Consider the following 22,548-nt stretch of genomic DNA (forward strand, 5'->3'; position numbering starts at 1 on the left):
GGGGGGGGGAGAATGGGAAACTGTGAAGGAGTGGAATGGTCTCCCTCTGGAGGTTGTGGACTCCTTCCTTGGAGATTTTTAAGCAGAGGTTGGGTGGTCATCTGTCATGGATGCTTTAGCTGAGATTTTGGGCCCTGAGTACTGTAGCTGTTTTGCTGGTGGTGCTGGCATGCTATGAAATAGATAGATGATAGATAGATAGATAGATAGATAGATAGATAGATAGATAGATGATAGCTAGATAAGCCAAAGGCTAGGAATATCTTTTTCTCTTAAATGAAAAAAGAGATTTTTAGGCATTAGCTGCCTCATATATTTTGTATGACGACTGGACCTAATGGTCAGGGGTCCCTTTACCTTTGCCTTTACCTTTATATTTAGGGATGCGGGTTGCGCTGTGGGTTAAACCACAGAGCTTAGGACTTGCCGATCAGAAGGTCAGCGGTTCGAATCCCCTCAACGGGGTGAGCTTCCGTTGCTCAGTCCCTGCTCCTGCCCACCTAGCAGTTCAAAAGCACGTCAAAGTGCAAGTAGATAAATAGGTACCGCTCCGGCGGGAAGGTAAACGGCGTTTCCGTGCGCTGCTCTGGTTCGCCAGAAGCGGCTTAGTCATGCTGGCCACAGCCAATAAAGCGAGATGAGCGCCGCAACCCCAGAGTCGGTCACGATGGACCTAATGGTCAGGGGTCCCTTTACCTTTATATTTCATATGAGTTGTAAGAACTCATTTGGTGGGGCATCAACGTTCTTGCTCTTTTTCTGGCTTACGGTGGGGGCAGAAATGCCGGTCTTGTGTACAAGTTCGGTAGAGGCTTTTCAGGCAATGGTTGAGGCTGATTCTTGCTTCCTTTTCCTAGTGATGCTGGTTGGCCTGCTGAGATATGCGCACGTTATAGAACATTACGGCTCTTCCCTTCTCAACACTTTGGGGCTGGCTTTAGGCTGGATCTGTGCAGCTGGCCTCATTATGGTGGGCAACTTCCAGGTAAGACGACTGACTCCTCCATTTGTGTAAAGTGTGGTAGGGAATCTGTGGCCTTCCAGGTGTTGTTTGATTGTAACTTTTATCACCCCTGCCCATTGGCCATGCTGGCTGGGAATGTTGAGGGTTGTAGTCTCAGAACGTCTGAAGATACACAAACTTTCAGTCTCTGATATAAAGCCTTAAGATAGGAGAGGGCAGTTTGAGTTTAAAGAGGAGAATGCATATCTCTTATCTAGGGTGCTCTGCTTTTGAGTATCGCACAACAGTGGCCTTGATTACCTAGTCATCTTATGCTTATATGAGCACTGTAGAGATATTTTATGTTATTTTTAGATAATTTCTATGTTGTGCTATCACAGAGTGAGTGGGGTGAGATGTTTAAAGTCAAGTGGCATGTCTATAGTTCAGGAGACAGATTGAGGATTAAATCTGTAGATTAAAATTAAAACTTTATCCACGTGATGGGAGAAATACAAAAGTAAGCAGCCTGTGAAACCTTTTTAGCAGGGTAAAACACTTATGTTTTGTGGCTTACTAAGGTTTAGAAATTACACATTACACCTTTTAATCCCTTTTATCTGTGGCCTGCTGACCGCCCCCTCTTCACCCCCGTTGCAGAGAATGAACCACACGTTTTTAGTAAGATAAACAAAAAAGGCTTACTTACATTTCAATGCAGGCAGCAAATAGAACACAAGTAAGAAAACTTCTCAGGTACAAATTATAAAAAGTTGGCTTGAAAATTGACTGTGTGTGTCTGGAGTGCCTAGACACGTCTGATCATTTTGGAAGCATGGTGGAGAGAGAGTCTCCTCAGAGGCTGGAGAAAGTATCAAAGGTTATCTCCTTTGTTACCAAATTCCCTCCCAAAGGAGGCAGGGGAAGTGACCTCACAGAAGGCCCTCTCTAGGAAGTTCAAGAACTCTCTGTGTAGTAGCCCCGTGCTTGTCTAGCAAAACATGCATTTGTGGTTTGGCTGCAAACTCCACATATATGTGGCAAAACTTCACTAGTGTTGAGCCTAGGGATAGGAGTGTCATTATTGACACTAGGATCCGTGGAGAAGGAAGCCATCGTAGCATGGTTAACTCTAGTGTCAGACACTGGCAGAGTTCCTCTGCTTTTAATAGTCATGGAAAAGGAGAATTCTTCCACCTGTGGCATTTTCTCTCACTGCCGCATTGTGACCTGGCAATTTTAAGGGTGCAATAAAGGTCAAGGAGCAGTGTGGGAAGCTGAGTGTCACATATATTTAAACCTGCCAACCAATTATTTGGCTGCAGGTGTCTTGTAAATTTATTTAGCGGCCTGGCTATATTTGCTGCTATATTTTTAGTTCCTTTTCTCATAATTCCTAATATTGCATTTGCCTTTTTCACCGCTGCAAGACGCTGAATGGAACTTTTCATTGGGCTGCCCTGCCCAAACTCCCTCTTTTGTAGCTAGCCACAGTCCCATTGGCTCTGAACCACATGGCCTGAATCAAACCATTGTGGGTCAGACTAGACATGAAGTGGAAGCTTTGTGTTTGGATCTCCTAACACCCGTCTCCCCCTAAAAAATATGTGAGGGCATTTGGGATTAAAGTCAGGGGAGGGGAGTTAACCTTTCGCTCCTGCACCATGGCCCCAGTTTCAACACACTCCCCAATCTCTGATAAACTGTGGAGGGGGAAATTTGTGGGCTTTAAGAAAGCAAACCCAAAAGTTTTCCTGTCTGTAGCTAGTAGCATGTTTGGACGTGGGGGGAGAGGGATTTGGAGTTGCTTTGTTAGAAAGCAAAGGGTCTTTGGATCTCCAGAGATAGAGCCCCCGCTTCCGATTTAGTTTGACATTGTGGCTTACACCAGGGATGTCCAGCAGGTCGATCGCAATCTACTGGTAGATCCCTGCGAGGTTTTGGTAGATCGCGGGTCGATCTCTGGCTCCCTTTCCTCAGTGTTATTGAAATTGACTCCTGCCCTGCCCCCTTGCCCAGCCCTCCATTGTTGTCTGATCAGTGGAAGGGAAGACTGAGCTTTCGCTCTGTGGCTGTTCTCATTCAAAGCGATATTATTGTGAGTGACCTTTTACCTTTGACCCTTGCCTTTAAACCCCCCCCCCCAAACATGGAACTTCCCCCCTAAGAAAGTATATGTATAAAAATGGGGCTTTTCTCCTCCCTAAAAAATTCAACAACTTTGACCTGACCCCCCCAAAAACGGGGGAGATCATTGCCAGATTTTAATTCTGAAAGTAGATCACAGTCTCTCGGGAGTTGGCCACCCCGGCTTACACCATTGCAGTTCCTCTTCTGGCACAAAATCAGCTGTTCTTGATAGACCCCCCCCCCCCGCGTATCTGTGGCTGCTCACTCCCCTAGAGCTTAATGATGCCCATTACTGCTTTAGCGGTTTGCTCTAAATAAGCTAGGATGACAGAGCAGCTGCAGAGCATGTTTTCATGGCGCCCAGGGCGCAGAGGGCAAACTGAGCCTGCCGTGTGCCAGCCCAGTCCTCGCTGCTGGTGCCACCAGAGCAACACCAGCCCACTAGGCTGGGACCTGGGGAGGGCAGTGTGAGGATGCACCAGCCATGTCCCCTTCAACCCCAGCCCCTCGAGGGCAAGGCTGGGATCGAAGGGCGCGTGGTGTCCTTCTTATGCTGCCCTCCCAGAGCTTTGCAAAGTGTCACAGGGCTGGCTCGGAGAGGGCGACATGAGCCACACGCCCCCCCAGAAAAATGTGCCTGGGGCAATCGTCCTGGCAGGGCCCCTCCCCCACGCTACGCCCCTGGCATAGAGAATCCCTAGTAGGAATTGACTGGGAGACGAAATGTTAAAAGAGTGTCCCTAGACGTCCCTGGATGTCTGCAAATGATGTCTCTAGAACCTGATGTAGGTGTTTTTAGGCATTTTCTACACTTGCACTCAAGGGACACAGGTGGTGCTGTGGGTTAAACCACAGAGCCTAGGACTTGCCAATCAGAAGGTCGGCAGTTTGAATCCCCGCGACGGGGTGAGCTCCCGTTGCTCGGTCCCTGCTCCTGCCAACCTAGCAGTTCGAAAGCACGTCAAAGTGCAAGTAGATAAATAGGTACCGCTCCGGCGGGAAGGTAAACGGCGTTTCCGTGTGCTGCTCTGGTTCGCCAGGAGCGGCTTAGTCATGCTGGCCACATGACCCGGAAGCTGTACGCCGGCTCCCTCGGCCAGTAAAGCGAGATGAGCGCCACAACCCCAGAGTCGGCCACGACTGGACCTAATGGCCAGGGGTCCCTTTATCTTTACCTTATACTTGCACTCAAATTTTCCCAGCATTTTGTGACACTTGGCTTCCTCCAGCAGCCTGGCCAAGTGCTTTCTTTTCCTTTTGTCAGTTGCTGAGAGGCCTGGTAGCTGACCTGGGGGCAATGGGAACCTGCTGCACCCAGAGGGGCCAGGCATATTAACTGTGTCATTGTGTTTGCTTTCCCTTCGTTTTGGCAGTCGTGCTTTGGATGTTTGCTGTGTCTCTGTGAAGAGAGGAGAGGGAGGATGGGGCTGCCTGAGCAGCTGATGCTTTATTGCAGTGTCTGGCTTTCTCTTCCTGCCTCTGACTATTCTTAATGGGCGTGGAGGGATGTCTGTTCAAAGCCGAAGGAGCTGGATCTGCCAAGGCCCGACCCCTGCAAATCATCTTGGCAACAAGCTCTCTGTGGCAACTGGCTGCGAAAGATGGAACCAGAGAAACATTCTCATTCTCCTGCACGTGTAGACTGGGCAACCTAATTGGTTGTGTACTGCTGGGATAGCTCCGTTGGTAGAGCATGAGACTCTCAATCTTAGGTCGTGGGTTCGAGCCCCACATTGGGCCAACAGATTCCTGCATTACAGAGGGTTGGGTTAGAATCAAGGGTCAGCACACTTTTTCAGCAGGGGGCCGGCCCACTGTCCCTCAGACCTTGTGGGGGGCCGGACTATATTTTGAAAAAAAAAAATAAAAATGAACGAATTCCTATGCCCCACAAATAACCCAGAGATGCATTTTAAATAAAAAGGCATGTTCTACTCATGTAAAAACACGCTGATTCCCGGACTGTGCACGGGCCTGATTTAGAAGGCGATTAGTTTACCTACCCATGGGTTAAATAATAATAAATAATAATAATAATAATAATAATAATAATAATAATAATAATAATAATAATTTTTATTTATATCCTGCCCTCCCCAGCCGAAGCCAGGCTCAGGGCGGCTAACAACACTAAAACAGTGTGACATTATAAAAATTCATTAAAATCAAAATTGATGGCAACCATAAACTAAAGTTTTATAAAGATTGCCAAAGGAGGGAGTCAGGCTGCGCCCTGACCAAAGGCCTGGTGGAACAGCTCTGTCTTGCAGGCCCTGCGGAAAGATGTCAAGTCCCGCAGGGCCCTGGTCTCTTGTGACAGAGCGTTCCACCAGGTTGGAGCCACAGCCCAAAAAGCCCTGGCTCTAGTTGAGGCCCGCCTAACCTCTCTGTGGCCTGGGACCTTCAAGATGTTTTTATTTGAAGACCGTAAGTTCCTCTGTGGGACATACCAGGAGAGGCAGTCCCGTAGGTACGAGGGTCCTAGGCCGTATAGGGCTTTGAAGGTTAAAACCAGCACCTTAAACCTGATCCTGTACTCCACCGGGAGCCAGTGCATCTGGTATAGCACTGGATGAATGTGATCTTGCAGCAAAGACCCCGTAAGGAGTCTTGCTGCGGCATTCTGCACCCGCTGGAGTTTCTGGGTCAGTCTCAAGGGCAGCCCCACGTAGAGCGAGTTACAATAATCCAGTCTGGAGGTGACCGTCGCGTGGATCACAGTGGCTAGGTCAGGGCGAGAGAGGTAAGGAGCCAACTGCTTAGCTTGGCGGAGATGAAAAAATGCCGCCTTTGTTATAGCTGCAATCTGCGCCTCCATGGAGAGGGAGGTATCGAAGATTACACCCAAACTCTTAACGGACGGTGCTGGCACTAATTGCACCCCCGCAAGAGATGGGAGTTGCCCCCTCAATCTCATATCGTCCCGTCCCAGCCAGAGGACCATCGGGGTTACAGTTCTGTGTCTGCGTGTTTTGGATTCCTAATCGGGCGCTGCTTCTTTCTCCTAGGTGGACCATGCTAAAGTTCTGCACTACATCGGGGCAGGTGTGGCGTTCCCCACCAGCATGCTTTTCATATTCCTTCAGTCCATCCTGACGTACCGCATGGCAAAATCCAGAGGACATTACTGGACTGGGCATCTGCGCAGCATCCTGGCAGCCCTGGCTTTCATCACCCTCATCTTCAGTATCCTTTCTGCAGCAACGTGGTTGTTGGTTTTTTGGGGAGGGGTGTGTGGAGTAGATGTATCCAGAGGCAAACAGGAGTGATGGATCAGATTGAATTAGTGTTTGGCCAGGCGAGCCGAGGCAGAGACTGGAGAGAGGTCTGCCTGGCTATAAATAGGGCCCTTAATGCATTTGGGTTGTGGAAACAGAAGGGCCAGACTGCGTATTAAATCATGTAAACGTTGACTCACAGCTACATCTCTTTGGGAAGAGCCATGCGCTTCCCCTAAATTGCAGGGGTCAGAATCACATCAAGAAAATGGAGCAGAATGAACAGGTGATATCTTGCCCCAGCCTACCCCTACTGCTGAGGTCCTAGTGCAATTGAGGAGGTGCTGTGGTTGAATTTTTAAGAAATATAAATGGGACGTGGGTGGCGCTGTGGGTTAAACCACAGAGCCTAGGACTTGCCGATCAGAAGGTTGGCGGTTCGAATCCCCATGACGGGGTGAGCTCCTGTTGCTCAGTCCCTGCTCCTGCCAACCTAGCAGTTCGAAAGCACATCAAAGTACAAGTAGATAAATAGGTACCGCTCCAGCGGGAAGGTGAACAGTGTTTCCGTGCGCTGCTCTGGTTCGCCAGAGGTGGCTTAGTCATGCTGGCCACATGACCCGGAAGCTGTACGCCGGCTCCCTCGGCCAGTAAAGCGAGATGAGTGCCGCAACCCCAGAGTCGGCCACGACTGGACCTAATGGTCAGGGGTCCCTTTACCTTTACCTTTAAATGGGAGAAAGAAACTGCCATGAACCTCCAGCGACTCTTCCAGTTGGGCCCTGGAAGAGTCATGCTGGAAAGGGTGTGCAGATCTGCGATGGACTTAATAATAGGTTTCTACTAGAGTCCACACTCCAGCTCCTTGCAGAGTGAAAGCTTCATAGTGCCTGCTATAGGGGTAGGCGGGGCGGGGGGAGGAATTGGTTGGCTGGGAGAAGAAAGAGGGGCCAGGAAGTACTGGACTTGTGGCATTTCTGAGGAAAGGACAAGGAGCAGTAGGTGGAATGTGCAGAGAGCAAGAGGTTTGGGCTAAATATTACCCTAAACCTCTCTGGAAAGTTACAAGGTGCCTGCCTTGGGAGATTTAAATAAACAAAGGCGAAATGAGGTTTTATCAGGGTTGCTCAAGACTGAAGGCATCCTACCCCAGGGGATGGGGTGGGGGGGGTTGTATGGGAAGATGCATTAGAAGTCCTCCTTTCCTCAGAAGGTGAAATCCCATGTTAGCAGAGTTCATTGCTGCTTTTTAGGGGTTGTTATTGTTTTCGCAGAACACCAGCTGACGAGAGAGCAATTTGAAAGGGGCCGGTGCGGAGGGGCTTCTTAATATTTTCCTCTTGGGCTGTTTTGCAGCTGAAAACTGCATCCTAGCCGCTTTTAGTCCCACTGGAGAAAACCAATGTGCATCTCATTGTTTCCCCTGGCCAAGGGATAAATGGTTGGGGGGGGGGATTTGTCACTGGAAAAGAGCCTGCAATGTGGAAGTTAAGAAGCCTTCCTCCTCCTCCGATTTCCAACTTGCAGCCACATTTTGCCAAAAGAAAAAGTCTCCCTAAAAAGGGATCTTTTCACTCCGAAGATGATAACCCTATCAATAGCGGTTGTTTTGGCCGACTGCTGGGGAACAGTCCACATGGGGAACCAGTCAAGGTGTAGAATCAAGCAGCCTGTGTGAGTTTTAACTTCCATACTTCGTTCTGGCTGTGAGGCCAATAACACTCGCATTGTCAAATGCTACAGAGGAGTGGCTTTCTGTGTGGCTGAAGCCCCCCACTACCCCCCCATCCTCATTGCCATTGGATTTATAACTGATAATCAATATACATCCTAATATTCTATGATAGGCGGATGCTGCGATATCTGATGTGAAGGATAATGGAGGGAACAGCCAAAAGCGCTTGCACTCAGAATAAAAGTATCACTGCTGTGAAAAGGTATTAAAAAATGCTAACTGAAGGTGCTCCATGAACATTCACTATAATGTCAAGGTTTCCTGTGATGAAGCTTCAGTCTTCTCTTAGTACAGAAAGATGTCCAAAATCCAGTTTGGACTGAGGGCAGTGTGTTGCCTGCTTTAAAACACTGGCCAAGGTGTGTATAGTTAGCTGTTTTGCAGACATGGGACATTCTCTCTCTTTGAGATATATAAAAATATATTTAATAACCATGACCTATGGGACGTGGGTGGCGCTGTGGGTTAAACCACAGAGCCTAGGACTTGCTGATCAGAAGGTCGGCGCTTCAAATCCCCGCGACGGGGTGAGCTCCCGTTGCTCGGTCCCTGCTCCTGCCAACCTAGCAGTTTGAAAGCACGTCAAAGTTCAAGTAGATAAATAGGTACCGTTCCGGCGGGAAGGTAAACAGCGTTTCCATGCGCTGCTCTGGTTCGCCAGAAGCGGCTTAGTCATGCTGGCCACATGACCCGGAAGCTGTACGCCGGCTCCCTTGGCCAGTAAAGCGAGATGAGCGCCGCAACCCCAGAGTCGGTCATGACTGGACCTAATGGTCAGGGGTCCCTTTACCTTTACTTTTATGTTGCCTCCAGGACTGAGGCAACAAATGTGCCACATTTAGTTGGGCCCGAAGCCTGACACTCTAGATCAGGCACCCCCAAACCCGGCCCTCCAGATGTTTTGGGACTACAGTTCCCACCATCCCTGACCACTGGTCCTAGTTACAGGTAGGTAGCCGTGTTGGTCTGCCGTAGTTGAAACAAAATAAAAAAAAATTCCTTCCAGTAGCACCTTAGAGACCAACTAAGTTTGTTATTGTTAATCGCTTTCGTGTGAATGCACACTTCTTCAGATACACTGAAACAGAAGTCACCAGACCCTCATATATAGTGAGAGGGTGGGGAGGGGTATTACTCAGAAGGGTGGTGGGAATGGGTGATTGGCTGATAGGTGTGGTAAACCTGTTGACAACTGTTAACGACTGCAATTTGACTTACAGGAAAAAGGAAGGGGTGAGATGGCTAAAAAGCTTTATCATGTATAATGAGAGAAGAATCCAATGTCTCTTTTCAGGTCTCTCCGTGGTTTTAAGTTTGGTAATAAGTTGCAATTCAGCAACTTCTCTTTCCAGTCTATTTCTGGTCCTGTTAGCTAGGGATGATGGGAGTTGTAGTCCCAAAACATCCGGAGGGCCGAGTTTGGGGGGGTGCCTGCTGTAGATATTTAAAAAGTGGGGAATAAGTAGCTAAATACACTTGACGTGGCACATCTTTTCCTGTAAATGTGTAGTAGCAGGTTCTAGGTTGTTCCAGTTCAGCACCTCACTAAACTATCCACGAATAATTAACTTGTAGGTTGCCGGGGTGAGAGGGAGGAATGAATGTGACGGGAGGGCACTGGATTTTCCCAGGGCTTGAGACCGGTAAAAAAATTAAGAAGCAAGAGTGTTAATATGCACCCAAAGCCTTTTGAGGTGTGATGGGTGACCACTCCAACAAACAACAAGGGTGGTGTTTAAGGCCTTGCAATTTTTTTTAAGTTGATGTTTTTTCATGTTTATTTGAGTTAGTGTGTGATCCCACTATATGGAGACTGTGTTTTTGTCTTCCCCAGCCTTTAGGCCAGAAATGGTTCAAGACATTTTGTTGCCTGAGGCTCAGGATAAGATGGCGCCCCTTCCCAATCCCATGTAAAGAGGTCGATTGGACTGGCAGTTGAATCTTACTTCAGTGTGAGAGATAGGACAATGCCCCCAGCCGCTGCAGAGCAGGGTTCCTGGCACAGAGAACAACTCTGCAGCTCAGGAGGAATGGCACTAGGTTTGCTTCTGCCACCTCTTCCCTAGCATCCACAGCCTGAGGCAACCACGACACTGCCTAATGGTTGTGCCGGCCCCTGACTTTACCTGGGATGCGATGCTTGGGAGACAGGCTAAATGAGGTGAGGTAGACCATTTTTCAGCTTGCCCTCTTCCTAATGGGCTGATATTGCCAGAGATACTGCAAAAGGAGAATTCATTAGCTGGGGAAACAGCTAATTCTGAGCATCAAAGAGAATATAGTTCATTCAAAAGGGAAACAAAACGTTTAACATCAGATAGCGGCATTTAAAGTTGCTGCTGCGGTTTTTGCCTGCTTTTTACAGTATGATGAAACTTGATGACAAGAAGCCAGCTCGGTTCAAATAAGGTTTGCATACTGTTTTATGAGACTGAGATCATAAGGAACGGCTACAATAAACGGCTGGGGATTTTCACAGGCGGTGCTTGCAGGCTCCCGTTTGAACTCTTCACTTTCTGTAAAATTAGTGAGTGCTGAAGTTCAGAAAAAACAAAACAAAACCCAAACAGGTAAGGCTGCTCAGAGTAGCATTCTGAATAGGTCTTTCTTGCCTTAAGATGCTTAAGTGTTTGACAAGGCTGTTACAGGTGTATATATGCTGGTTTTGCACCTGTGTGGACTACTCAAAGCCAGCTGTTACCAAGCTGACGATTCTGGATCCAGCTGATGGGAGCCTACCACCACTAATTTTACTAAGCCAGTTTACTAAGCCTTGTCCTGTTTACTAAGCCAGTTTACTAAGCCTTGTCCTGTTTCTGGTGAGATCCTTCCCACAGCTTGTTTGCCTTGACTTCAGCACCCCCATGTGGCGTATTTTTCATCCAGCAGAGTTTCGTCCTGCAACACCTAGCCGCCCTCTGCGAATGGATGTTCATCATAAACGTCCTCGTCTTCTACGGCACCTTCACGGCTGAATTTGGAGCCATCTCCACCGACACCTTTCTGGTTCTCCTGAAAGCCAGGCGGACTCCCAAAAGCTTCAAAGTGGATAGCAGCACGCCGAGCATGTCACATGTTCACACCCATTTGGAGAACATGGCCATGATGGGAAGGGACGGCTAGGAAACCGGTTCCTCCCAAGACTAGCTGTGCTTACCGGGACTTCCAACGATACCAAAAAAGGGAGAAAAGACAGAATATTGCCTTAAGAATCACCTCTTGTATTTATTTTGCCTATGTGCCACACTAACAGTGCCCTGGGTATTTTGCTCTGAAGGCATAGCCACATTCCAGTATCACCAGTGGCCTTTATGGAGCAAGATTTCTGTATCCTTGGATCGAAGACTCTCCTTCCAATGCACGCAAGAGGAGGGAGAGGATGACAAACGGCAATACTGAGAGGTGTAGGTGGGGTACCTGTTGCCATTTGAAGAGAGTAAGACAGATTTCATTTTGGGTGGCACAGCGCACCTTTTTGGCACCTGCAGTTTTGTACCTGGGTTGAAGAGACCTGGATTTCAGACCCACAGCAGACATGGACTTTTTTTTTTAACCTGGGACTAGGAATCAGATGTGAGCTGTCCCTGTAAAACGTGCTCCTTTCATCCAAGAAGTCCTCTTTTAAAGTGGCCTTAATTTCTTCAGGACCAAAAGTATTTGCTGCGTGAGTTGTTGCTTTTTGCCAACTTAGTGCGGTTCTGTTTACTCAAGCAAGTGCAGTGAGCAATAATTACAAGAGGCTTATTTTATGTTCCTTGAAAAAGTCCCAGCTGAGTTGGTGCCTGATTGCTTATCAAAGAAGTCTTGGGCAAGTCCAGAGTGTCTCCGATTAGAGATGCAGCGCTTTAGCTCTGGGCCTCATTACTCAATCTCACCGGAAGGATCCTTTGCAGCGCAAGTCGACAGCCCTGGTGGTGCTGTCCCACATAGGAGAAGTCTTGGGAAACCCAAATCTTCTGCGTAGCTTCCTTAGAGATGTCATCCTCTCCCTGTTCTAGGTGCTAGCAACGGTTGTTGCCTCCAAAGAGCTCAACGGGGACTACCCTCCTGGTTTTCTTCGCTATGCTCCCCATCCCTGAAAATGCAGTTCTAAAACTGTAAGGACTTTGGGATACTTGTTTTGTTCCCAGCAGAGACCTGGAAAGTCTGGAGACCTAGGGAGACAAACTGGTGCGTTCCAAGCCGTCACAAAAGTTGGTCAGATTCTGCACCCTTATCTTGTGGAACAAGACAAGACTGTGGTTCACCTCATGCTTTACTCCATACCGAAATGCCTTTAACATGCTCAGCAGTGTTTTGTTCAGGAATTTCAGTGTTTCTGAAATCTGTGTTCTCTCACGGGCTCCTTTTGTACTACTCTTGATTATTCAGGCAGGGTTTCTCAGGTCTGCGTCTCATGTTACTTTGCCCTGTGTACATTCTAAAGATTTATGTGTGGGATGAAAGTCCCAAAGATGTGTGCCTTAGAATCTTTGGAGCGCTCAGCTAGACGGCGTTCAAAACTTCCCAGAAGCTGGTTCACAGAACGTGTGCCTGAAACGCACGGCTTAGTTCTTACATTGTAAGAGCTGTGTGTTTCTGGTCAATCTGTGCCACACATTTAAAGCATATTCAACAAACGTTGAAAGCACATAGCTTTCCACGAAGTGCAGTTGTTAAGGTTGCTGGGAACTGTAGCTCTGTAAGGGTGAAACTATAGATCCCAGGATTCTTTCGTGGGGACTCATGTGCTTTAAATGTGTGTCAAATGTGCTTTTAAATATATGGTATGTGTCTGCAGTTAGGTAAACATGTTATTGCCCCTCCCTCCAAGATCCTCTTTGTAACATCATTGGAACGCCATGAAAAGGAGCCACATGAGAGTTTTAACACCACTGTTCTTGTAACAGACGAATTGGCCTTGATTCCTAGGTAATGATAAAAGCAAGATTTCGGGAGCATTTTTTTGCTACTTCCTCGCACTCCTCTTTTGAACGAGTAGATGAAAGTACCAGGCAGAACAGCTTCACTTTCTTACGACGTACTATCTCGAAACAAGACCAAAGTGCATAAATCCCACCGAATTATTCCAGTTGCATCCCTCCCCCCCTGCTCCCCTGCTCCTGTTAACCTGATACCCCATGCTAGCTGGAGTGTGATATCCTGTCCTAGGCAATGGAAGATCGCTGCTTTGGAGTTGGGAAACGCGTGTGCTATAGGGAGCGGAGATGGAGACACTGCGGAAATTGAAAAAGGAACAAGAAAACAAAAAAGACTCCCGACGCAGCAAGCTGTTGCTGTGGAATGAGGAGCTAGACTTGAGGTCTGCCATGTGAAAACAATATTTAAAGGGCTGCAAGGATGAGTCTGTGCTTACGTGTCATAGTGGGGAAGTACCTACTGCCCAAAGCAAAGATGCAAAGCTTGCAGATGCTATTGGATTGCACCCCCTCCCACTCCAGCCTGACTGACCCATGGCCCAAGGGAACTGGAGTTCCACAGCACCCAGAGGGCAACAGGTTCCCCCACCCACTGGTTCTTAAAATCAAGGATAAAACATTTTTGTATGTTTACAGAACGATGCACCTGGGGAGAAATGTGTCGTTTCTTACCAATGATATCTCGGGCACGGTTGGATATCCGCTTGCGCAGCGGCACGCCACACACTGCACTCGTGATTTCGAGTGACACCGTCACTCTGGGAGGAATCGCACTCAACCGCGGCAAAGTAAGGGCTGGGGAAATTTAGTATAACGACGGTTAACAGCATCACGATGGGGGGGAAATAGGTCTGAATCCCATGTTACGCCCGAGCTGCACCTTGCGTGATTATTTCACACCCTCGAAACAAAAATGAAAAATGACATCATCTAGAAAGCCCCTATGGTATCTCTTAAAAAATAAAATAATAATACAAAGAGGAACTTGGTGGATTGGAAGTTCCTCTCTTCCCATTTGCTGCTTTATGTTTAGCGGAGCTGGAGCTGCTCCTCAGTGGAATTGAGTTGACCTGTATATACTTTCGAAAGGACCATTCTGAATATTTTATACATGTAATATATACAATGAATGTGCAATAATTTAAAAGATATACGTGGTGTGTGTGTTCCCTCCGCCCCCCCCCCCATGTTCTGTGACTTATCTTGGAGATCTGTTTTACTCCAAGATCCTTGCTCTGGAAAATGATCGTTTGTTCTGAGGAGCTTCGTGGTGGGATTTAGATCAGGGAAACTGGGCAAAGGAAGGTTTGTTGCCCCCTTCCCCTGGCAGCTTCCCTGGCCTTCAAAGCAGGGACTATTTACCTTTAAGGGAGGTGGGTGGCGCTGTGGTCTAAACCACAGAGCCTAGGGCTTGCCGATCGGAAGGTCGGCAGTTCGAATCCCCGCGACGGGGTCAAAGTGCAAGTAGATAAATAGGTACCACTCTGGCGGGAAGGTAAATGGCATTTCTGTGCACTGCTCTGGTTCTCCAGAAGTGGCTTAGTCATGCTGGCCACATGACCCGGAAGCGCGACCCTGAAGAGCGAGATGAGCGTGCAACCCCAGAGTTGTCTGCTACTGGACCTAGCGGTCAGGGGTACCTTTACCTTTATTGATTAAAAGGCAGGAGGAACTCCTGAACATGCATCTTCCACACCATATACCACTTGATCTACAGACTTAGGAGGACACCTTTCTATTTGGAGGCACACTGGGAGCAGCAGGTCTGGGGACCACCATCTAAATACAAGCACTGTCCCAGTGTATTAACTTTTTGGGACCCTAACCAGAGTAAGTAAAAGGGAAAGGGCCGAGCAGGCAAGTAGAAGCAGCTCCAATCTATCCATCATCTCTCTTGCCAGCCCTGTCTGGAGGCAGCACCCTGCTCACAACTGCCTGCTTGCCTCACTCCATACCAATTTCCTCTGCAATTAGACTACAGTGGTACCTCGGGTTACATACGCTTCAGGTTACAGACTCCGCTAACCCAGAAATAGTACCTCGGGTTAAGAACTTTGCTTCAGGATGAGAACAGAAATTGCGCGGCGGTGGCGCGGCAGCAGCGGGAGGCCCCATTAGCTAAAGTGGTGCTTCAGGTTAAGAACAGTTTCAGGTTAAGAACGGACCTACGGAACGAATTAAGTATGTAACCAGAGGTACCACTGTAGTAAGGTTTATGTGCAACATTTGTACGCCATGCAAAGATGCACACCAGAACTTCCATTGCCTCTCTCTCGAACCGAGGCAGCCCACTCCCCTTTTATACATGTGCAGGACAGGAGATGGGGGTTGCATCCCCCCCGTCTCCCCATTTTCTGCTCGACTGCAGGCTGCCACTATCCTTAAGAGTCTGCTGTACGAAGCGCACTGCAGCCTTTCAACATGACAAGCAGAAGAGATAGCAAGGCTCCAGCTCGCGGCCTGTGGCTGGAAAAACACCCCCCCCATGAATTTCTATTCCCGGGGACCTGCAAGAGAGGAGGAGCCATCCCATCCCCAGACTGTCCTCGAAACCTCCAGGGAATAACATAATTATCATGTTGGCCAACAGGGAAACGGTTTCCAGGTTCTCGTTTCTCCGGCGATTGACTAATTTGCGACCAACACTAACGTGGAGAGGAAAATGATTTTGAAATGAGAATTTAGAAGAAGAGGAGTTTGGATTTGATATTCCCGCCTTTCACTCCCTTTAAGGAGTCTCAAAGCGGCTAACATCCTCCTTTCCCTTCCTCCCCCACAACAAACACTCTGTGAGGTGAGTGGGGCTGAGAGACTTCAGAGAAGTGGGACTGGCCCAAGGTCACCCAGCAGCTGCATGTGGAGGAGCGGGGAAGCGAACCCGGTTCCCCAGATTACGAGTCCACCGCTCTTAACCACTACACCACACTGGCTTTAATTTAATTGGTTTCTTTTTTGATTAGGGGTTCTGCTAAAATGTGAGGGCTGCCAAATCCAGACGTTTGAGAACTGTGTAAATGTGTTTCTTTCCCAGAGTTTGGGGGTATGGGGGAAAATTACAGTAGAAGAAGTATAATTTGACATCATTGCCCCTTCCTCATATTCTGGTGAGGTATTTGCTTCCTCCTTACTTTGAGTGTTTTACCACCCCTCTCCCAAAATATTGCAGATTTCCATGCATACCTAATTCCTGGATTACTGGAATGTACCGTATTTTTTGCTCTATAAGACTCACTTTTTCCCTCCTAAAATGTAAGGGGAAATGTGTGCGCGTCTTATGGAGCGAATGCAGGCTGCGCAGCTATCCCAGAAGCCAGAACAGCAAGAGGGGTCGCTGTTTTCACTGCGCAGCGATCCCTCTTGCTGTTCTGGCTTCTGAGATTCAGAATATTTTTTTTCTTGTTTTCCTCCTCCAAAAACTAGGTGCGTGCGTCTTGTGGTCTGGTGCGTCTTATAGAGTGAAAAATACGGGAACTTCCTCCTTTTTCTCCCTATGTAGTCTCCTTCTTCTCCTGGGGCGTGGCTGTCCTCTCTTGCCAACTACACTCTGAATTTCCTCTGGCACGCTGCTCCTGCTCTCCCTGTTCTTTCCCTCAGTGTCTCTCCTGCAACAACACCCTTCCCTGTGACTGGCTGAATAAAACCACTTAACAAGGGATAACTGCCAAAATGGGCTTGTGACCAGTTAGTAAGGTGTCCCTCTGTGCTGCCTCACCTTTTCTGGGGAATATTTCCTGTAAAATCTCTCCAGGCTGGTTAGCCCAGCTTACCCCACCCGCCTCCTAGGACCTACTAATAAACCAGCCGTTTTTAAAGAGAGAAGGAATGTGATAAGATTTCTTCAGCCTATGGAGTTGTGTATTCCTGACCTGCAAAAGTGTGGGTGGGGGAGATAGTAAAAAGTGGGGGGAGGGAGGGGAGACATAGGCAGAAGTCCGTCCCCCCACACAAATGATATATAAATCTTAGGAAATAAAATAGCAAGAGATGGCTTTAAAAGGTCCATTAGGTCCAGTCGTGGCTGACTCTGGGGTTGCGGCGTTCATCTCACTATTGGTCGAGGGAGCCGGCGTACAGCTTCCGGTTCATGTGGCCAGCATGACTAAGCCACTTCTGGCGAACCAGAGCAGCGCACGGAAACACCGTTTACCTTCCCACCGGAGTGGTACTTATTTATCTACTTGCACTCTGATGTGCTTTCGAACTGCTAGGTTGGCAGGAGCAGGGACCGAGCAATGGGAGCTCACCCCGTCGCGGGGATTCGAACTGCCGACCTCCAATCGGCGAGCCCTAGGCTCTGTGATTTAACCCACAGCGCCACCCGCGTCCCTGCCTTTAAAAGAGGATTAGACAAATTCACAGAGGCTAAGGCTATCCATGATTACTGGCAGTGTGCTTTTAATACCAGTTGCTAGAGATCATGAGAGGAAAGCGGCTTTTATGCATTTATGAGTAAAGCTGCATAGGACTGCCCTCTTCAAAAGGTTAGCTGAATGTTTAGAATTTACCCAGAGCAGAGGAAGTCTGATGTCACGACAAGCTATTTCCCTGGTTTTGCTTTTGGGCAAACAAGTTCAAGTTCGATCTTTCGACATTTCGGACTTATGCTTTTTGGGGGGGGGGGCAAAATAAACAATTTGGAATTAGAAAGCATGTTGTTGTTGTTTAGTTGTTTAGTCGTGTCCGACTCTTTGTGACCCCATGGACCAGAGCACGCCAGGCACTTCTGTCCTCCACTGCCTCCTGCAGTTTGGTCAAACTCATGCTGGTAGCTTTGAGAACACTGTCCAACCATCTCGTCCTCTGTCGTCCTCTTCTCCTTGTGCCCTCCATCTTTCCCAACATCAGGGTCTTTTCCAGGGAGTCTTCTCTTCTCATGAGGTGGCCAAAGTATTGGAGCCTCAGCTTCACGATCTGTCCTTCCAGTGAGCACTCAGGGCCATAGGCGCCGACTCCATGGGGCTTGAGGGGGCCCGAGCCCCCTCAAAAATTCGTTTGGGGGGGCTCAGCCCCCCCAATAATCTCCGGCGCCCCGCCAGCAGAGCGCCATCGCCGCCCCTCCCCCAGCCCAAAATGCACAGGGAGGGGCGGGCTGCATGCCTCCTGCCCTCCCTCCCGAGCAAAAGCTCCACCCAATTTCCTTTGGAGCTGATTAATAGGCGCAGCACGCTCTCCCCTATTCGCTCACGAGGAGGCGGCGCCACTTTATTTGCATATTCATGAGCTTATTTATTATTCATGAGCTTTCCCGGGCCCCCCCAATATTTTTTATAAGTCCGCGTCCCTGCTCAGGGCTGATTTCCTTCAAAATGGAGAGGTTTGATCTTCTTGCAGTCCATGGGACTCTCAAGAGTCTCCTCCAACACCATAATTCAAAAGCATCAATTCTTCGGCGATCAGCCTTCTTTATGGTCCAGCTCTCACTTGCATACATCACTACAGGGAAAACCATAGCTTTTACTATACGGATCTTTGTTGGCAAGGTGATGTCTCTACTTTTTAAGATGCTGTCTAGGTTTGTCATTGCTTTTCTCCCAAGAAGCAGGCGTCTTTTAATTTCGTGACTGCTGTCACCATCTGCAGTGATCATGGAGCCCAAGAAAGTAAAATCTCTCACTGCCTCCATTTCTTCCCCTTCTATTTGCCGGGAGGTGATGGGAGCATAGTTGTTATTAAAGACGAACATACTCCTTCTGACCCTTCCTCAAGCAACTCTTCCCTGAACCTGAGTTTTGTTCAGTTTCACAAGCCATGTGCCTCCACCACCTCGTCACAGGCAGGCTCTCTCGCTGTCTTGCCTTCCCAGAACTTCAGCTGCGAAAAGTGCTCTCCAGGACTCCGCATAGGAGTCCCATTTTCAGTAACAGCACCACTGAGTCCTCGAAAAAGAAGTACCTCTGAGCACGTGCAGAGTGTGACTTCCCACTGAATAAGGGCCGCCTCCTGCCTCTTCAGTACACTTTAGAATTCAGGAGCAGGATTGTTAACATTACAGTACAGCCCACGACCCTTTCCTTGCAGTACATACATACATTTAATTTCTACACTGCTCTTCACTCGGGGATCACAGTATAAAAACAGAAAAATACACAACATAGTAACAAAGAAACAAACAAAATACACCCCCTCCCAAAGTTTAAAAGGCCCCAGATAGTTAAATGCCAAAGGCCTGGTTATAGAGGAAAGTTATTGCACAGCACCTAAAGATATGTAGTGAAGGTAAGCCAGGGAGCCACCACAGAAAAGGCCATTTCTCCTGTTGCCACCCTCTGGGCTTCTCGTGGAGGGGGGTCCTTGAGGAAGTGTGGACCTGATCTGTTTAAGCAGGGGCAGAACTAGGCTTTATTTCACCCAGGTCAAAGACCCAGTTTGGCAGCCCCCCCCCCATGCAGTCACCTACACACACACACACGGTGGGAGCCTCAATGGCGCCTCTCTGGAGGCCTCACCCACTCGTTCTTCCCACCCCACCCCGTATCTATTGCACTGGTTTAAGCCTTTATGGGTCAAAAATCAGGACTTTGGATTGGGCGCAGAAACTGATCATCAGCCTCTCCCGCGTTTAGTTTGCAAGCGGCCTTTGCGCCTCCCGCCTGGCGAGGGCGCGCGCGGGAGCGCGGGGCGTGCTTTCCGTTGCCCGGGCAACTAGTCCCCGCCCCTTCAGAGCGGCGGTCAGCTGATTGCTAAGAACCCTCGAGGGGGGGGGAAGGGAGGGAGGAAGGGCGTGGCTTGTCCCAGGGAGGGGGACACCCAGAGGACTCCAGACTGGACGCGACGCCGAGCCTCGGAGGGTCTCTGCCCCGAAGGTAAGCGGCTCTAAGGGTCTCCAGGCCAGTTCCCCTATCTCCAAGCCCACCGTCCTTCCTCTGCCGGTGGAAAGTGAGCGTGCGTGCGTGCGGGGTGTGTGTGTGTGTGTATCTCCCTGCTTCATTAGTGCTTTAATTGCATTGCAGGTGGGGTTGGACTAGATGATCCCTTGGGCACCCCATTCCGACTCTGCGATTTATATAATTCCGGTGGGTCTTTTTTAAATGCCCACAAACTGGAAGGCGAGGAGGTGGGGTGGGGGCCCTGGGCTTGGATCCACTGCTAGGGGAGCACTTTTGTTCTCTTGCTGCTGAGTTTCTGCTGTCCCGAAATGCCCCATCGGGGGTGGCATTTTCTCCGGAGTGGGAGAAAATCGCAGGGGTCCCCCCCCCCTTACTCGGGAGCAAGGGAAGGTGAAGGCCCCGAGTGGCCTGCCAGGGAGGCGATCGCTCGCTTTGTCTTTCCCTCGGCGGGCGCGCAAAGCGCCGTCGGGGCGCCTGGCTGCTGGCTGTGCGCCCAGGGCGCAGAGCGCACGTGTGGATATTCCGGGGTTTCTGGAGCGCAGGCGGAGCGGGTAGAGTCGGGTCGGCGGGGCCGGGCCAAGTCCGTCGGGAAGAGTAAGCAAAGCCAGCCCCTCCCTCTCTCCTTCCGACTCGGCTGGGCTTCTAGGGACTTTCCATCGGCGTTTCCTCGCCCGCCCAGTTTCCGCCGGAGGCTCTTTCGGCAGCAGAGGCGGTGCTCGCTCGTCTCCTCTTGCCTTCCTCGGGCTCTCCGTTTTCTTTCGCAGGAAGCCCTAAACTCCGGGACTGCTGCTGCCGCCGCCGCCTCGACCGGCCATGGATTGCGACGGCTACCCCGCGGTGAGTCGCCCACAAAGGGGTGCCTCTGGGCTCATCTTGTTCGGTGGGGTGGGAGGGCGTGGAAATTCCCCCACTTCCCCGCCCTATTTCCCAGGTTGAGCCATATGCAAAAAACCCGGGGCCGCTTGGCTTCCCTGCAGCTCCCCTTCCGGCTTCTAGTCTCCAGAGGTTAACATTGCCGATTAGTAAAGGGCAGCATACTCATTTTGGGAGACAGGAAAACCCCAAATCTCTGTTTGTTTTTTATTTGTTTTGTGTGCCCAAGACAACCGCAGCTCCTTGCCCCGGATGGATAGTGGCCACGAGTCCCTTTCTAGTGAAAAAAAAAGAATATAAGTATTATAATAATATGCAAGAAGATGAAAATGGCCGAGTGATAGAACTAGTCAGTGCTTTTTTTGCTGGGGGTACTTGGTACACAGTACTGACAACATTCCCCCCCCCCTTTCCCCAAATGTTAAAAGTGTGGCACTTACTGTAACAACTTTGTGGTGAGTGCCAATACCATTTTTTTCTTTTTTTAAAAAAACCCCGCACTGGAACTACTTAAGCCACAAGGAATAAAACAATCCAGTACCAGTTTGAATTGTAAACCACTTTGAGGTATTGTTACAATCAAGCAGTATTATTACAATCAAGCCTTTTCTGTGGTGGCTCCCTGATTGTGGAATGCTTTCCCCAGAGAGGCTCGCCTGGCGCCATCACTACATATCTTTAGGCACCAGACAGAAACATTCCTCTTTACCCAGGCTTACGACTACTAAATAATCTATGGCCTGTGAAAGTGTGTGTGGAGATGACTGTTATTTTGTTGACTATTTTATGATTAGGCTGTCTTATGTCAGTAGGCTTTTTAGTACGTTTTTATCACTGATGCTCTGTAATGTGTTTTTAATGTTGTACACCACCCTGGGATCTTTTGATAAAGGGTGGTATTATAAATTGAATAAAGAATAATAAGTAATAAATATTGTGAAAGCAGACGATAAGACTGTGCTCCTATTTGCCTAAAGAGCCTGTCCACAGAAGACACTACCTGCTGTGTCTTTGGAGGGAGGTAAAACCAAAGTCTGCTCTGTCTTTTCCCTAAGCAGCGAAGGAGAGTGCCCTTTGCACCTAGCCATAAGGCACTGTTTTGCCTCTTTCCAGTTGGGAGGCATGATCACACCTGCTTCTCCTGAAACTCGGTAGGGTAGGTGATTTTTTAAAAGCATCCTGAGGCATTCCAAATTGGTATTTGTGGGGGTGGTGCTACTTGGCCCCTCCACCTCTTGTCTTCCCATGGCAGGAATCCCTCAAGAGTGTTAGCATGCTTTATTGAAAAAATTCTGTTTCTGGAGAAGGTGGAAAACCTAATTGTGCAGGATTCTGTCCCCTGGGTCTGGTAATAGAGGCTTCATTTAGCTATTGCATACCCTTAGCAAATGGTTTAAAGCTTTCCTGTGCACCGGCCTGTCTTGAGTTTATGTATTTCATACAGTGAGGGGGGGAAGTATTTGATCCCCTGCTAAATTTGCCCTATTGCCCTCTGACGAAGAAATGACCAGTCCATAATTTTAATGGTAGGTTTATTGTAGCTGTGAGAGACCGAATAACAGGAAGACCCCCCCAGAAGGCCAGAAGACAAAAGTCAAGAGATTGATGTGCATTATAATGAGTGAAATAAGTATTTGATCCCTTTGCAAAAGATGACTTAGTACTTGGTGGCAAAACCTTTTTTTGGCAATTACAGAGGCCAGATGTTTCTTGTAGGTGGCCACCAGGTTTGCACACATCTCAGAAGGTATTTTGTCCCACTCCTCTTTGCAGATCCTCTCCAAGTCAGTAAGATTTTGAGGCCGATGTGTAGCTACTCGAACCTTCAGCTCCCTCCACAGATTTTCAATGGGATTAAGGTCAGGAGACTGGCTAGGCCACTCCAGGACCCTAATGGGCTTCT

The 22,548-nt window shown here is 48.8% G+C and overlaps 2 protein-coding genes across 2 annotated transcripts in view; both read left to right on the top strand.

The window, feature by feature from the left end:
• Positions 1-14,096, top strand: part of LOC114597011 (transmembrane protein 150A-like) — a 45,013-nt gene extending 30,917 nt beyond the window's left edge. The window contains exons 5-7 of the mRNA XM_077930684.1: positions 858-985; positions 6,082-6,259; positions 10,884-14,096. Of these exons, the coding sequence (XP_077786810.1) occupies positions 858-985; positions 6,082-6,259; positions 10,884-11,149 (572 nt within the window). The 3' untranslated portion in view covers positions 11,150-14,096. The remainder of the gene's footprint in view (positions 1-857; positions 986-6,081; positions 6,260-10,883) is intronic.
• A 5,553-nt stretch (positions 14,097-19,649) lies between these two features.
• NFKB2 (nuclear factor kappa B subunit 2) overlaps positions 19,650-22,548 on the top strand; it is a 40,157-nt gene continuing 37,258 nt past the window's right edge. Inside the window, exons 1-2 of the mRNA XM_077930685.1 lie at positions 19,650-19,748; positions 20,537-20,609. Coding sequence (XP_077786811.1) covers positions 20,586-20,609 — 24 coding nt within the window. The 5' untranslated portion in view covers positions 19,650-19,748; positions 20,537-20,585. The remainder of the gene's footprint in view (positions 19,749-20,536; positions 20,610-22,548) is intronic.

Source organism: Podarcis muralis, chromosome 6 (genome assembly GCF_964188315.1).
Source record: "Podarcis muralis chromosome 6, rPodMur119.hap1.1, whole genome shotgun sequence".
Taxonomy (NCBI): domain Eukaryota; kingdom Metazoa; phylum Chordata; class Lepidosauria; order Squamata; family Lacertidae; genus Podarcis; species Podarcis muralis.